The following is an 18,118-nucleotide window of genomic DNA, read 5'->3' as shown; positions in this document are numbered from 1 at the left end:
TAAAATCACATTTTTACAAACACGATTAAAAGTTAATCTTGTCAAATGAAAGCAGATTTCCTAATTTAGACAAGCAATCACCTATTAAACTATAATTTATTTTTTACCATAATTCTTGTGTCTTTTCAATGAAAATTTCACTCCGTGTTGCAATAATTTCACTTTTATTAACTTTTCTTACCTTTAATTTTATTCAAACTAACAAGAAACCACAAGTTTACTCAAATACTCATTTTAAAGATATAATCGATAATTACATTATATCAGATAACGATAATAATGGAAAACCCGAGATTTAAACCAATAAAACAAAATATTCAATTTTTTAAATATTTCTCGGATCAAAAAATTTGGTTTCAGTTTCATTATTAAATCGTAAATTAATGACGTCATGATGACGACATAACCTTCTGAGTGACGTAATGCTCTTTACATCTGACACCGATATCGTGGCGATAAGCGATATTATCGGACAAAGCAGCTGTGCTGAGTCCAGCTAACTACGGACTGACGATCACTTCGAGGTTTTGAGTAAAAATAGAAGATTGATCGACATCTCGCGTCCCATTGTTACGTAGGAGGGGAAACAGTGGGAGCACTTTCCTTCCTTTGTGGGAGGTTTCCTTCGTCGAATAAAAAGTTTCCAATTTATCCGAGCAGCCCACTCTGTATAGCGCTAGTGTTTATGGGGCCGGCGATGTTTCGCTGGTTCGTTTGAAGTGCGTAAGACATAATATACTGAGGAGAATGACGGCTGGAACCTACAATCAATATTTACGCCCGTCGCCCATACATATTGCTCGAAATGATAAAGAGTTATTCGAATTTCTACGTCTAACTACATTCTACGTCTAACTACAACCTCCATCCATTATCTTAAGAGTAATTAGAAACGTTTTGAGTGGGCTTTTATATTCTTACTACGTATGAGCAAAACAAGTTGCCTTTTTTAGCGTTTTTAGCGACCAATGCCGTTAATAGTTCTTTATTGGCAAACTGATTTAGCTCTATCGCTACTCGATCTTGTGCCACAAGCAATAAGGTTCTTAATGGGTGAAATTACAATTACTTCCGGCAAAAATTCAAATATTAACCCTTTGTCAGAACTTATATTACATACACAAGTTACAAATATCCACCAAAGTGTTTGAGGCTTGAAAGAATCGCCTTTTATCAGGTGAACATGTCAAAAAGGCGTACAGTGACTGACCAGCCGATAAATTATAAGTTTAAGCCCTGCAACTGCACCTCGTACCTCATACATTAACAGTTATAGCAGAACAAATCTCGCAACGGGACAGAAAACGATTTTTAGAGCTGACGTCACAAAATTACGTCATAAGTGAAACAAAATTACGTCATAACTGAACGCATAAAGCAAGGAACCTTAGGTTACCTAAGGCCATTCGGTTTATAAAAATGTGCAGCTGTCTTACATATACGCAGGGTTGCCATTGACATGGACCCCAAAATAAGGACAACCGAAAAATTTGATTAGCATCTAAAAAACGTTTTTGAACATGCATTGTATTTGTACGAGCTGTGCCATATCACATTCCATACTTTTTGCCAGAAACTATCGGCTCCAGCAATTTATTTAAGGGTCATGGTTTGTTTTTCGGTTTATATTCCTGTTAATGTTGCTTGAAGAACGCTATATTAAAAATTCGACACGCGATCCACCAGGTGAAATGTGGTCGATCACGATCGAAGTGTTGCAACCATTTCCCCATTACCAACCACTACGCAAAAAATGCTGCCTTCGCCGCACCCTATTCTGCTGTAGGGATGACTTGGTAAAAAGTATTTAGATCTTTTTTAGCCGAATAGCAAACCTTTAAAACTTCATGTTCACCTTTTTTAATCCCGGCTCACTTTAACCCTTGCTTTATATTCCTGACCATTCAACTCGCCTCTGTGCAACAAACCTTTCATATTTGCCTCACACATGCGTTTACCTTCCATATGCTTTACTTAACATATTTATGTACTTTACCTGCTTCTATCTTCGCTTGTCTCAATATTTTCACAACACCTTCTGCCCTCCCGCCCACTTCCCGTAACGTGGGGTCGCCGCCAGTGCAGCGGTACAACGCATCGAAAACAACACAATAAAGGCGACCGATAATATCGGATCAAAGCCGATACACGATACCAAATTAATATAAATATTTCAGGTTTGATTTGCAACTTAAAGCAGTAAATTTTTCAAGAAATAACAGGTTTGCAACTAAAAGTAAACCCATTTCTTAAAGCTGAAACAAACTTTGGCCTAACAATATTTTGGTCAAACAATATTTTGGTCAAATAATAAAACCTTTGATGTAACAATTTCATTTACTTTGCTGCTTTAAGCGCAATAATAATGACGTCAATTTGATTACTTTTGGCCAAAATTTCAAATCTATCGTAATAAAATGTCCAGTGCACCCCTGTGCACACAGACACACAGATCCACCTCAGCTGGAGGCTTGTGGGACGAACTGACTGACCCCAGACCTGCTCAGGTTATTATTTCCTCTCCTGATTATTTTGTTTGTGGGCGTACTTTGTGAAAAGCTTTCTTGGCGCAACTCTGCAGCTGTTTGCTTCCAATGCAGATGCGTATTAAGGCTGCAAAATTACTGTACGATACTTTTGTTACGATGCACGATATTTTTGACAAAAATATCGCGATCCACCCGATATCAAAAAAAAAAAAACATTACGGTGCTGAAATAAAAACTTAAAGTACCAAGACGAAATAAATTCACCAAAGCGAGATATTCCACCTCAGCACCCTGTAGGTCCGGAAATAATATTCTCTTGCAATTCGATCTCACAAACTCGCGACAATCGATTCGAAACTCAAGCGCTTTCAGACAATCCCATTGTTCGCAGATCGCGCGGCGCATTATGACGTGTGAAACGTGAAACTTTGGTGAATGAAGCGATTGACAGGAGAATAACAGATTCGTGAAATGACATTTTTTATTTGGTTTTAATCGCCTAAACATTAGTTTGTTGCTCTCAAGAGAAAAAACAAATTAGAACAATTTAAGAGTTCCGATAATATCGGATCGGGGCCGATACCCGTTGCCCAGTGTTCATCGGTACTTGTCCGATACTAGGGCGTATCGGCGCCAATTCCAAATAAATTTGTACACTACAGATGCATAAAATACATTCAATCTCAACTTTACTAGTCTAGGAAATTGGCGAATAACAAAATTATATTTTTTTATTTTTTACCTAATTTTTTCAGCTTTCGTATGGTTTTGACTTTTTATTAATTGTATTATTATTTTGCTCTGTAAATGTATTTTACTTTACTTATAGGAACTGACGATGACAGTATCAGATTGTTGCTCAAATGGTAATTGTCCTTCATGTGTGGAGTTGGTTTGATCTTCAGTTTGGTTCGAAGTAATTGTATGTTTGGCATCAAACAATCATTGAAAGCTTTGTCAGTTAAAAACAAAGGTTCAACCAAATCACGTGCGATTACGTAATCCCAGTGATGCGTGACTTGCTACAATTGGTTCAAAACATGAACGAAATTGAAGCAAACGCACGAGTTGAGGAACGTTACAGTAGAATACTTAGTAGGGCAGCCGCAATCTATTCATAAATATTGAGGAACCAAAAATAGGCATGATCATTTCTTTAGTCGGCCCTTAACACTTAAGACTTTGATTTCCTAAATGTGTCATTCAAAGCATAAACCCAGCACACCACAAGATATTATCCATCGAAGCATAGAGAGGTTTAAGAATATGCTTTAAAAGGAAACTGAGCAAAACAGAATCCCAACCGGGCCGTGAAAGTTTATGTGTTGTCCCCTTCCCTTGGTGCCTTAAGCATGTGTGTTAATGTTGTTTGATCGTTAATTAGTCCTGTTCTTAGAGCCATGTTTCGTGCAACGCTGAAAATGAAACAAAATAAAACCTTAACTATGTTATTTGAAGTTAAACTGATTCATCCAGAACCTGATCATAGTTCAGCGGAAACAATCATTTCCGCCGTAAATTATGGTTTATTTTGCGTCAGTAATTCAGTGCTTTATATAAGTCTGTTGAGCAACATATGTATTGTTTGTTGTAGGAACTTATGTTCGTTACAAAATGTACGTGTTTGATCGTTTCTCAAAGATCGAAAAAGTTTGTTTCTTTTGTGTTTTTAAGATGTTTTTAGATTCTTTAAATCTATGTGCTAACATTTTTATTATTTTTATTTACCTCGGTCGGTTAAAATGCTTTAAAAACAGCTTGTTTTGTAAAATCCAATAAGTGAAATGGATAAAAAGTGTAGAGAAGATCCAAGTGATTTTTCCAAAACGACTGACTTGCCGTCAACTGTGAACACACATTGCAGCTCACATGTGAGTTGTATTACTTGAAAGGTTTTAGTTCTCATTTTTAGCAATATTTATAAAAACCTTAACATTGTAATTATTTAGACCAGCGCTTTTTAACCGGTGCGCCGTGGAAGGCTACCAGGTGCGCCGCGAGCAAAAAGAAGAAAAATTAACATGTTTAACATATATATATATATTTTTTACTTTCCCATTAAGCTTAGCTCATTGATTTCACTGTACTTCCAAGTAGAAACGTAATAAAACCTACAAAGTAGCAATATCTTAATTAGATAATCTATAACACCATAGTGTTAAGACCACCGACATCATAACGCCAAATTCGCAGTAATCACGACAGAACAAGATCTAAAATAGTCTAGATAAGGCCTAAACATGTCGAAATAAGTCCAAAATTAATCTGAATAAGATTTAAATAGACAGAATAATGCTAAGACTGTAGGGAAAGGGTATGGGATGATTGGGGACACTTGTCTGGCATTGGCCGTTTGTTGTCGCCATTTGGGCGCCGCTATTTTGCCCTTGTTTTGGCTTGGGCGGGTAGTTGGTGTTGCTAGGAATTGGGTTAGGGTTGAAAATATCAGGGGAGTTAGTGATAATTATGGATGGGGCTTGGGGTTAGATAAAAGGTTATATAGGCCTTATTTTGGCCATTTTGATCTGATTTTGATTTCGTCATTATTACGACTATTAGTAGGTATTAGTCCTATTTACGCCTTATTCCTAACTGTATTTTGTTCCGAAGTTGATGTTGTTCCAATTTTGGTCTCAAGGCTGGAGATATGCAACTATAAAACTTATATAATGAAAATTGACACCAATTAAAAACAAATACCGGTACACCTCAAAAATTTCGCACTCGCTTCGCTCGCGAGCTGCGCCGCCAGGTTTTCATATATCTCTAGGCGCGGCCCAAGTGAAAAAGGTTGAGAAACACTGATTTAGTAAATAACATATTTTCGAAAATAAGTCTTTTAATAAGGCGGGAACTTTTTTTGCAAATTTTATAAAAAATAAATCTAGATTGAAATTAAATCTAAACTAGACCGAAAAAGTGAAAATAGCCTAAAACAGTAAAAAAAAACGCGTGTGCGTATATTCCACAAAACTAAATAAAAGCTGTGTTTACTATATTAAAGTAGATTGCAGAACTTTACAAAAGAAGCCGCATTTCTTTATTAACGAAGAAATAGCTGCGGCCCTGTTGTTTTATCAACAGCGAAAAAATATTGAACAAAATATAAAGTTCAGCTACTTTAAGTTGTTGATTTTTGCATGAATTTGACTTTTAACTTGAAATCTACATTTGATCGCAAACGTGGCTGAATTTTTAGTAGCAACAAATATTAATCTAATATCGGATCGGCACCGATACGAACCTAGTATCGGTCTAGTACCGATACTACCACTTGGTATCGTGTGTCGGCTCCGATATTATCGGACGAGTACCGATACTACCACTTGGTATCGGGTATCGGCTCCGATCCGATATTATCGGACATTTCTAGTGTTTTTTTTGTCGTTGCAACGAAACATGTTTTCTAGGACTTCGTGATAAAAGAAGATTCGAGCATCAAGTTCAAAGTCAAGGTCGTCCTGGTTTTCTTCCTCGTGGTGGCTCTGATCGGTCTGAACGTTTTCTTTGGTTTGGCGACAGTGAAGTGCAAAGAAAGTAAAGAAGCGATGACACGCGGTTGCAAGGAACAATATGTGAGTGCTTAGTGAACTTATCGTTACAGACCAATATATATAAATGTACTTACACTTAAGGGAAATTGCAAGTCTACTTAAAGTTAGTCTATTGGTTAACTTAAGTGCAACATGTGAGTGCCCTTGTACTTAAGTACAACATGTGAGTGCCCTTGTACCTAAGTACAACATGTGAGTGCCCTTGTACCTAAGTACAACATGTGAGTGCCCTTGTACCTAAGTACAACATGTGAGTGCCCTTGTACCTAAGTACAACATGTGAGTGCCCTTGTACCTAAGTACAACATGTGAGTGCCCTTGTACCTAAGTACAACATGTGAGTGCCCTTGTACTTAAGTGCAACATGTGAGTGCCCTTGTACCTAAGTACAACATGTGAGTGCCCTTGTACCTAAGTACAACATGTGAGTGCCCTTGTACCTAAGTACAACATATGAGTGCCCTTGTACTTAAGTGCAATATGTGAGTGCCCTTGTACCTAAGTACAACATGTGAGTGCCCTTGTACCTAAGTACAACATGTGAGTGCCCTTGTACCTAAGTACAACATGTGAGTGCCCTTGTACTTAAGTGCAATATTTGAGTGCCCTTGTACCTAAGTACAACATGTGAGTGCCCTTGTACTTAAGTGCAATATGTGAGTGCCCTTGTACCTAAGTACAACATGTGAGTGCCCTTGTACCTAAGTACAACATGTGAGTGCCCTTGTACCTAAGTACAACATGTGAGTGCCCTTGTACTTAAGTGCAATATGTGAGTGCCCTTGTACCTAAGTACAACATGTGAGTGCCCTTGTACCTAAGTACAACATGTGAGTGCCCTTGTACCTAAGTACAACATGTGAGTGCCCTTGTACTTAAGTGCAATATGTGAGTGCCCTTGTACCTAAGTACAACATGTGAGTGCCCTTGTACTTAAGTGCAATATGTGAGTGCCCTTGTACCTAAGTACAACATGTGAGTGCCCTTGTACCTAAGTACAACATGTGAGTGCCCTTGTACCTAAGTACAACATGTGAGTGCCCTTGTACTTAAGTGCAATATGTGAGTGCCCTTGTACCTAAGTACAACATGTGAGTGCCCTTGTACCTAAGTACAACATGTGAGTGCCCTTGTACCTAAGTACAACATGTGAGTGCCCTTGTACTTAAGTGCAATATTTGAGTGCCCTTGTACCTAAGTACAACATGTGAGTGCCCTTGTACTTAAGTGCAATATGTGAGTGCCCTTGTACCTAAGTACAACATGTGAGTGCCCTTGTACTTAAGTGCAATATTTGAGTGCCCTTGTACCTAAGTACAACATGTGAGTGCCCTTGTACTTAAGTGCAATATGTGAAAGAGTTGTTTGCAACGTTTAAGTGAGTAACATTACAAGGAGACAGTGAACTACTTCCAGTTACAAAATGTCTTTTTTTGGTTTCGCAAACTTAAATCTCTGTTAATTTTTAGGACGACGATTTATTTCTTCGTGAAAAACAGAAGTTGGTCGATAAATTCACAGCAAAGCAATCGGGTCAAGGTTTCGATTTGGTGAGTTTGAAAATTCATTTTTTAATCGCTTCAACAACAAACTGGAAGAATGTTTAGCATTTTTAAAAATATGTTGAAAATAGTCTAATTGTCGTAAAATAGAGTTATGCCCACACAAAATGTCGAAACTTATCAATTGTGATAAACAACCCGGAAAAAAATCAGGGATGACGTCACAATGTTCCGTTATTTTCAAAATCTTTGTTAAAAACGAATTTTTAGCTTGTTTCATTTCAGGGGAATTCCCTTCTTGTTTCTCGCAGGGGGAAGTCCCGCTTAAGTTTTGGTCTGACGTAGCACGTGACATTGAAACGTGCGTGGTTGCCATGGATAAGGTTGACGTCATGAGCAACGGAACCCACGAGTCGGTGCATGACGTCATCGCCTTCACGGTCGATCCCGATTGTTTGAGGAAGAAGGGCATTGTGACGCAAGAAATGGTGAACAAAGCGAGACAAAGCAACGCTGTTGTGAAGGGAGGTTATCAAGGATTCGCCCCGATCCCCTTCGAAACACGTGGATGACGTCATAATTTCGTCATCGTGACGTCACAGCCACTCAATTATTTACTGCTCTCGGTAAAAATTATTCCACAAAATACTTCACCAATCAAACGTCAAATTACTTTAAAAACAAAAATAAATATTTTGAAATACCAGTGACAGTGAAACGTCATAACCGTGACGTCACAGCGTCGCAGCAGTGACGTCATAACAAGGTGGCTAAAATTTTATTTGTTTTGGGCAAGTGGCGATAAGTAAAGGAAAGAAAGTTTTTTTGTGGGTTTTAAAGGTTTATTTATGCCGTAAGTGGTTGACTACCGCATTCTCATAAATATACAGCTTGGTGTGAAGTTGCAATAGTCAGCTCACCGACGCACTCCTAGATGCAGAATACGGGAACAAACGTTGGCTAAAAAAAATTAAGATAAAAATTGGAACGCCGCAGCAGTGACGTCATAAAAATGGTGGTGATTTAATTGTTTTTGGCAAGTAACGATAAATTTACTCCAAAGTTAAGAATTTCACGGTTTATTTGTAGGTTTTAAAATGAAAGTTTTTAGATGCTGTACATTTAAGGCGATGGATATCCAAAAACAAATCAAGCAAGGCTGGAAAGTTGTAGCGGGAATTTATCTCACAACTCCGGACAGTGGCTTTAACATTGTTTAATATTATTTTTCATAACTTGATGCGAACGAACGCTTCATTTTTAACAACACTTTATTTGGTCAAAACTTTAGTTGAAAACAAATAGAAATAATCCTATTTCATAGGTTTAATAAGACTTTCTTTAAATCCACTTATTTGTTTATTTGTTTTTGAGTCTTGACTTAATCTCATAAACCCAGAGTCTTTGAAAAAGTGAGATTGTATTTTTTCAAATTCAAAAGTAAACAAACGATTCAATGACGTAACAATAAAATCGAACAGGTGTAATATGACGAATAATAGAGTTAAATGACTTCAAAAGAATTATTTCATTTCAAGGTAAAAACGAAAGTTTCATCTCGAAAGATTAAGGTAATCTTTATCAAATTAAAAGAAAAAGGTAAAATCAAGCTGCGATAGCTTATCTAGTTATTAGCACCATCATCATTATTGTACAAAAACACACAAAGTACGGGTTAGTTGAACTATAAATATCAAACAATCGTAAAAACGTAGGTCTTGTTCACCGCAAGGCTCTTTGTAGTGAAAACATTTGATTGCACAAAGAATCAATTGCAAAATTATGGCTGCTGGTGATATTATCAATGTACAGATGACAACAATGCATAAGGTTATATTGGAAGGCATCAAGCGTTTCAATCAGGTTCTTCTTTTCCGATCGAGTTAGATTATGTCTCTCAATAATTCTCGCCGAGTATAAAGTTTCAAAGTTATTTTGCTAGTTTTCAAAAACAACTCATTGAAAGGTCACCAGGTGTTTTAAAGGTTCGATATTATTTTAGAATGACTGCTTTTGTTAACGATTTATGAGCGCCAGAGTTTGGGAACTACTGGTTAAGGAATGACCGATAGCATCGTATCGAAGCTCCACATAAATTTGACAACACATAAAGACTTGGGTTTTGGAAGTTTTGCAAATTACCTTAAAAAACATTTCATTTCATTTAAATGTTAATAGTGATAAATGTTTTTCAAAGTGCTTTGGACAGAATCGCTGAGCATTCAGCAGGTGGTGCGTAACTTTATCACCATTCATCGAAAACTAATTTTGCGCGTCGAGTCGATTTGTGTGATGTTCCCACCAGGTGATTTTTTTAACTTTGTGACATCGGCTTGGTGAAGTTCTGGGGGAAAACCCCCATAGTGGAAGTGGAGCCGGTGTCGTTCCAGGAAACTTGAAGGATCCCCATTTGCCAACCTTCGTCCTAAAAACGTATCACAATTACAAAATAAACAAGTTAAAATAATTGAAAGAATGTATATGATAATATTTAGAAAATAAATGCCGGCCAGAAATTTAATTTTAGGCGTTGAACAAGATAGAAATCGCACACACCTGTTCTTCTGGGTCGGGAAACTCGACGACGTAAATCACATCGTTTTTCTCGAACGACAATTCGTCCTCGTCAGCTCCGTGGTAAGGGTACATCGCCTGCACCTATAGAAATCATACAACTCACATCATATAGAAATCATACAACACACAATAAAAAAAACTATAGAAATCATACACATTATATTAGAAATACAAACATAAAAATAACACAAGCGAAATCAGGAAACGAATGGACTTACCGTGTACAAATAGTGGGGGGGCAAAATCACCGTGCCGTCATCTTTGGGGGGGACCTCGTCGTAAATTTCTGAAATACAGAATTGTTGGTGACTCTAGTAAAAACAACTGTGCTTATTATAGCAATATGAATTTCAGAGAAATAACACTTGAGTTTTCTTGTTTTCAGAGACAGCACATTAACAAGAAAGGCAAATAGTTGAACACAGCATTTTGAAAGTACAACAAACACTGTTAAAGCTTCTATCCAAAAAAAAACACCCAAAATGGCAAACAGTTGAAAATCGAAAAAAAGTAAATCACAAGTACAAAGTTGTCATTGTTGTGTCATACTGACCTGCTGTGACGTCACGAGGGGCTTCTGGGGGTAGATCGTAAATAGGGGAACCACCGTTTAGTTGGGGGTCTTCTTCAGGTATCTGAACAAAAAAGTTGGTGAGAAATCTTGAACAAACAATTATTTAAAAAGAATGAAAATCAATTGTCAAACTGCTTCAAGGTTAATAGAAACATGCAGCGCTTCGTGCAAAAACACTTTCGCACAAGATTGTAAATCAACACAACACGCTTTCAAATAAGAACAAGGTCCAATTTTGCAATTAAACATTCAACATTTACTAATCAGTAAATATCAAAGAACTCAAAAAAACCGAAAGAAATTATTTTGATGCCCTTTTTCTGGTTTATTTGAGTGATTTGGGGGAATTCAATTTTCTTCATCATTAATTAGAACAAACCGTCAATAATCTCTTGCACATAAATTTCAATCATAGTTTTTTTGTCCAACAAACATCACAACATTTAATGCTTTTATTTCTACAAATAAAGAAATTATGAATCAAATTACTAAATATTATAATAAAGTTTCTGTATAGTCAATTCAAACCAGACACAACAATAGGTAACAATGACAAAACAATAGGTTAAGTATATTAAAAGAATTACTGAAGCCATCTGAAAATGCAATTACGATCTGATAATCTGAATAAATTAAACTTTAAATCCTGAGGATCTGTAAAAACAATTTGTTTATTTTAAGATTGCTCCAATTATAACATTTCAAAGATCAGTATTTAAAAACTCAATCACAACACTTTATTTGCAACAAAAATAAAAACAATAATTATCGATTAATAAAACTGCATTTTAGATCGATAGCTGTAAGATTAACTACAATCAAAAATGACTTGCTTGCGGCAATTGATTCCTAAATCAACAAAATTGAATCAAATCTTGGTGTTCAAAAGTTAAAAGTTTACCAATTAAAACCAGAGAGGGGATTCCCCAATCAATTCTCTGTCGATGTTTCAATTACAAAAAGTAAAAATGCAACAAATTCTGGCCGCACGACAAGAATTACAAAACAATCTGTTTCTAACTACAAATTAACCTGAGTTTGATTTTCACTAAATGATACCTTTGCTGACTCATCACTCTGCAGCACTTTTGCTGAGTCACTGCCAGAAAGTCCACTTTTTGCAAAAACTTTTACGTTAAAGTCGGAATTTGTGTCTTTGCTGGGATTGCCAACTTTGATGACGTCATCAGTGACATCATCGGCCACATCGTATATATTTTCGTCTTCGGGGGTATTTTTATCACCACTAGAGGCAGTATAGTCCACTGCGAAGTCATAAAAATCCTCAGGAGCAGAACCAGGTGGAATGATGACCTCTTGGCCAGAACCAGGCTGTGTCATCGAAGGATTTAGAGCTGCGTTTATCACATCACTTAAATTGGAAGTTTTTTTGACGTCATTACTTTCAGCGGCATGTTCATCAACTTTTGTGACATCATCACCAGGGTTGTGATTAGCACCACCTAGTGGTAGGACCGAAGGAGCGACCAAAGTTTTGCGAAACGATTCGTCGTCCGACACAAAAATAGACGACTGAGAAGAAACACTGGAACTTCCGTCAAGCCTAATGACGTCATGGTTGCTAGGGGAGACTTTATCATGGTTGCTAGGTGAAACATCATCATCATGGTTGCTAGGTGAAACATCATCATCACGGTTGCTAGGGGGGACGTCATCATGGTTACTAGGGAACATATCATCATGGTTGCCAGGGAACATATCACCATGGTTGCCAGGGAACATATCATCATGGTTGCTAGGGGAGACGTCATCATCACGGTTGCTAGGGGAGACGTCATCATGGTTACTAGGGAACATATCATCATGGTTGCCAGGGAACATATCATCATGGTTGCCAGGGAACATATCATCATGGTTGCTAGGAGAGACGCCGTCATCACGGTTGCTAGGAGAGGCGCCGTCATCATGGTTGCTAGGGGCGGCGTCATCATCATGGTTGCTAGGGAACATATCCTCATTGTCGTCAGAATAACTTGGTCGTTTGTTGCCGAACTCCACATTTTCATAATTATGTTTTTCATCGGAATTGACCGATTCAACTTCAACCTGATCCCTGTAAGCTGGAGTCATCCGCAAGTATCTTTCATCATCTTCATCATGTGAATCAATTTCATCATGTGAATCATAAAGTCCATCATGTGAATTATGAAGTCCATCATGTGAATTATGAACTCCATCATGTGAATCGTGATCTTCATTATGTGATTGGTCGTGATCATGAACAGCGTCCACTTTATCTTCATGATGTTCATCATGATGCTGCTCATATGATTCATGAGCTCTATCATTTGAGTTACGAACAGCGTCAAGATCTTGATTAGTATGCTGTTCATATGATTCATGAGATGTATCATGAGCAGCATCCAATTTATCTGCATGATCCATATCATGATGCTGCTCATATGAATCACCGTGATGCAATTCAAGATCATCTTTCACCTCTTCATTTGTTTCATGCTCACATGAATCGTGATCCAACTTTTCAAAAGTATGAAAACCGTCGTTGTCATGGCGACCGTCATCAGAAGCTGCCCGGTTACCAAGGTTACCATGACTACCAGTATCGCTGTTGGATCTTTGTATTTCGTCGCTACGGTAATCTGGAGAGTGCATTCTCTGGAAGTGAGGATTCGCTGACGCGGCACTTTTATCCTCGGGACTTTTTGTCGAGTCATCGTTCTTCGGAGCTCGTGAAAAAAATTTGTCGAGTCCGGTGAAAAAAAGAAGAGACCTCCGCTTCTTGGTCGACTGAAAAAGCGGCGATTAGGTCGGTTAAGCGGCATTTTAGTCGAACGCAAATGTGGTGTTAGTAGCTGAACACATGGGGGCAGCAAACCAACCTCTGGCTTGTTTCGCTCCAAAGTTTGCGACTTTTTCTTGTCGGCGACATTCTGCGGTTCCGATCCGGCCTCGGGGAGGGTCATGGTTCGCGGTCTGGCCTGTGGCGCCGTGGCAGGTGGCAGCTCGGCACTGGCACCCGCCTCAGTTGCCACGTTGCCAGTGTCAAGCGTCAGGCGCGGCGATGGTTTTGGTTTGTCGGGTTCCTGCTGTGGAGTGGCATGCACCGACGACATGCGGTTAGTGACAACTACCCACACACACACACACACCCACACACATACAGAGCACAGAGGGGCAAAACATTGTGCAATAAACAAGCTTTACAAACACATCTACATTAAAACAATCTAAATCAGTGGCTCTCAAACTTTTCACTTGGCAACCTTTTTGTTTCCTTGACTTCATTTTTTAAAACCGGATAAATTTTTAAATCACCTTTCAATATTCTTTAACATTTTTAGTCGCAACTTATTCAAAACTATTTATTGTAGGTAAGCTGACAAATGATTTATTTATTGATATTAAAACACAAAAAGGATGCGCCCAGTCTAATATATTTTAAAAGTGAAAGAATTAAAAAGATTTTTTCAGATGTTTGAGAACCACTGATTTAAATTACAACAGCTGTCTGTTTTTATAATAATAAATACAAATCTCGGTTTAAGTTTATTTTTGTCATATTAATTCAACACATCTCACCCTGGTTAAAACTCCAATTGTAGAAGTATAAGGTAATGCGCATCATAATAAGGTTTAACAGTGATTGAAATTTACCCTAAACAATTTAAATGTAATGTTTATGAAAGACAAAGCTCTAAGTTTGTTGTTATTATTGTTCTGATAAATTAGTTTAGTAAGGTGCAGATAATTCTGGGGCACTTAGAATTTGTCCAAACATGTCACGAAAGACACCAAACCATGTAAAGTCAACTCTAGAGTCGTGTATTTTACGCAATACTTGAACCACACACAGGGATTGGAATGAATGCTGGAGCTGCAGTTGGAGATGTTTATTGTGATATCGGATATTTCGAACAAAAGTATCGCGATTCGATAATGACGGCATTACGGTGCTCAAGCAAGCGAAATAGATGGAAAGAAACGTTTAAAAGCATTTTCTTGGGTCAATTGGCAATTTTGCTTTTTTCATTTTGCTATTTTTTTGATAAAATTAATTTTAATTAAAAATTTTAAACTTTACTTGGGATTTTCAAAGCCTGGTTAAAAATCCTCTGACAATTTGGTGACGAAGAACGATAGCACGACTTGACATCGGGTACAATCCGATGTCAACATACACCCTAGCTGCACTAACAGCAATCATTCCAACCTGTGTGATCAAACAACGAAAACCTTATGACGTCACAACCGTGGTTACCTCTTTGATGTCCTCTGGTGCTTGGGTGATCTTCGGAGCTTCTGATTGGTCGGTTCCGTTGGTCACGTGACCCAACTGCTGCCCGATCTGGATGTTGACGTATTGATGCGAACTTGAAAAACAAACATTGAAAGGTTGAAATATATTCATTAGGTCAGTTTCAACCTTTTATGGATTACGCACCCCTAAAAAATAATAAAAAGATTTTCGGCACCCCGACTGGAATTTTCGTTGAGTATTTTGCTAAAATGTCGCTATAAATGGAACTTTAACAAGACAATCAACTTAGAACATGTAGGAAAATGTCATTTGATATAATGGTCTCTAATCGCACACAAATAGTTGACCTATCCCTATCGGCATCCTTAAGCATTAGAAATGGCACACCAGGGCGCCCCGGTTGAGAACCACTTCACTGAGTGGTGGTAGCTTGGTAGCATTTTCAAATTACGGCTTTTTGATACAAACTTGTATCATCATCAGTTGATGGGTTGGATGATGTCGATTTACTCGACCTTTTTGGGTTTGAGATTCATTTTCAAGCTACATTACAGATGCGAGCGTAGTTTAACAGAGGGAATAAAACTTGCAACAATATTGCCTCGTTTTGCTAAACACCACAACATACTCGAAAGGTTTCGCAGGCCTGGTTAAGAACCACTACTGTAAAGGACAATGGGCAAAATGTGTCGTGCGGTAACTTTGCAACAAACGATGCAAATCACGGTTGACAATAAAAACAGAGTTTGGCTTACTCGGGCTCGGAGTGGTTCGAACTTCGCTTCCTTCTTTCTTCATTCTTTCCGCTCCTTCAAACAATAACACACTGTGACGTCACATACTACACGTCCGATACTAGGCTGGTACCGATTGCAAATTACTTTTGAAGTGTTAGCCATGATTTGAGTTTTATTTCAAAGAAAAAAAATTTTCAAAGGTTTTTTTTTTCAATTGACAACTGATAGCATTTAAACTTCTTTAATGCCATTTTTGGGCAAAATTACCAGAAAAAAATTGCCCTTGAAAAATTTAGTTTGCTTACTTGATTATAATAACATTGCATTTTGATATAATGCGGTAGCTTCGTCCGATCTGTCACAAACATCTTTATCGACAAATATACCTTGAGTTTTTGTTCGAAGTTGACCCGCTGAGCCTTCGGTCACCAGATGACCTTTCCGAGTGACCCCGTGACCTTTGACCCTCATCGGCCGGCAAGGTCGCCGGTTCCGGAACCTTCGGTGCCGTTTCCACCCGCCTGGAAATATACCAGGGGATTAGAAAAATCAAGCCCCTGATATAGAGACTCGCACAAAATTGATCTAATGCAGGCAATTTACTGAGAAGGGTTCCAGGTGTTGTGCGTAGTTTAAAAAAATTAAAAATAACTTTTTTTACAGCTGTCGTAAAATTTCTCCCTCTGTTAAATTAATTGTTTTTGGGGTTGGCTTTAATAAACTTAAGTAAATTTAAGCAGAATGGTTTATTTTCAAAATCGAGGGAAAAAGCTACTAAGTGTAAAAAAAGATTGAAAACAACCGGGCAAAAAAAATAAACTTCTTACACTTCAAAATTGCTACTTTATTTTACAAGCTTCAATAGCTTGCTTTGCTTCTCAAATTATTTATTGCAAACAAATGCATTTTAAATGAAACAAAATACTTGAAATCCATGCCACAATGTTCATTGGAATTTAACCAGTCATTTTTAAAACAATGCGTCAATGGAAAAAAAGGTGAAATACAAAATCAACTCCCTTTTAACATTGTTGCTATTTAAAAATTAAAAAATCTGGTACAGACAGCCGATAGAAACACCAGGGCGGTATTTCAGCAATTGTTTGCAATCCAACAGTTTTCTTCTCAAAAGGTTAACTTTTGGAAAAACATTCCTTACAGGAATAGAATAAGTAGTACCGGACATTACTACTGTAGTTACTTTGAGGGAAGACTATGCAAGCCACTTAAAAAATTTTCTTAATGAATTTTTATAAAACATAGTAATGTATTTACATTGGTGAGTGGATAAAGGAGGTACTTTTAAAACCGCTCGTAAAACATTAAAATATTTTTATAGCATTTACATTGGTGAGTGGAGTCGTTGGATCTTATATTCCCCGTTGTTGAAAGTGTCTTTGATATTTGCCACGACATCGAGCAGCTTCGTTCGAACCTGAACAATATTCAGGCTGATAGAAACACAACGATAGAAAATTGGATCGCTTGACAGGTTTTTAATGCAATTTGAAAACAAAACAGAAACTTTACAAATAAAATGGTCAACACTACAATCGTTGAAAATTACTACCAAACTGTCTAATCTTTAAACGTTATAATTTCATAGACTTTGTATAACATTTATATAATGTCATTTGCTATCAGATCAGGTCACAAAACTTTCTATCCAAAATAACAGGCATCAAGATAAAATGTTGACTATCAGAAATGCCTAATTAAAAGCAATGCGCAAATTTTTGATTAGCTTTTCAAATTGTTTCGAAACACAAAACGATGTTTGCTATTAAAGGTATATTGCAAACTTTATTGAAATCATAGTTGCAGGCTTGTGTTTTTTTAAGGTGTCAAATTTCTTCAGCGGTTTCCCAAATTTTGGACTTGCAACTTTTTGGTATTTAAATGAAGCACTTGCGATCACCCAAACCAAACCTTAAAAAAACCCTGCTCCCTTGAATGTTTCAATTGCATTACTATCAATAAAATGGCATTTTCAAATTATCAAACTATAGTGTGAAAACTTATATTGAAGATTTTTTGAAACCTTTTTACCCAAGTGAGTCTTAAACTGCTAGCAGTTTTTTACAAGGGATTCATTTTGGCATATCTGAGTACTGTTAGATCAATTGAGGCCAAAATAAGTAAAAAACATGATGAAAAATACAGGTTTTCAACTAATTTTTCGATTTGCCTGCAGACCTGGTAACATTCCATGGAGCAACAAGTGTTGTTTTAATTACTTTTGACTGATAAATTACAAGCCAGAGAACACCCATTTCATTAAAAGCAATCACTCTAGTGATTCTTTAAATGTTATATACCAACCCACTGTGACGCAACAACCGCTCCAGGTCGGACTGCCTGCTTGCTGTTGTTGCTCAACAACATTAACGTCCGACTTAAACCGCTCGCTCAATTAGCTGCGCATTTCGCCTTCGCCTTAGCAAC

The 18,118-nt window shown here is 37.4% G+C and overlaps 2 protein-coding genes across 2 annotated transcripts; one reads left to right on the top strand and one right to left on the bottom strand.

The window, feature by feature from the left end:
- Window positions 1–2,417: 2,417 nt before the first annotated feature.
- On the top strand, window positions 2,418–8,117 carry LOC146141383 (uncharacterized). Its single transcript, XM_083390091.1, has 4 exons — window positions 2,418–2,507; window positions 5,900–6,064; window positions 7,513–7,593; window positions 7,857–8,117. Exons 1-4 carry the CDS (start codon window positions 2,418–2,420, stop codon window positions 8,115–8,117), a joined length of 597 nt encoding a protein of 198 aa, XP_083246217.1.
- An 840-nt stretch (window positions 8,118–8,957) lies between these two features.
- Window positions 8,958–17,104, bottom strand: LOC146141382 (amphiphysin-like). The gene is made up of 8 exons (XM_083390082.1): window positions 17,020–17,104; window positions 16,060–16,194; window positions 15,692–15,745; window positions 14,937–15,048; window positions 10,676–10,757; window positions 10,341–10,408; window positions 10,102–10,203; window positions 8,958–9,970 (listed from the first exon to the last, which is right to left on the bottom strand). Coding segments are annotated over exons 1-8 (666 nt in total). The 5' UTR covers window positions 17,022–17,104; the 3' UTR covers window positions 8,958–9,859.
- Window positions 17,105–18,118: the final 1,014 nt, after the last annotated feature.

Source organism: Ascidiella aspersa, chromosome 5 (genome assembly GCF_963924565.1).
Source record: "Ascidiella aspersa chromosome 5, kaAscAspe10.2, whole genome shotgun sequence".
Taxonomy (NCBI): domain Eukaryota; kingdom Metazoa; phylum Chordata; class Ascidiacea; order Phlebobranchia; family Ascidiidae; genus Ascidiella; species Ascidiella aspersa.
The sequence above is the reverse complement of the archived record's forward strand: the minus strand, read 5'-3'. Positions and strand labels throughout refer to the sequence as shown.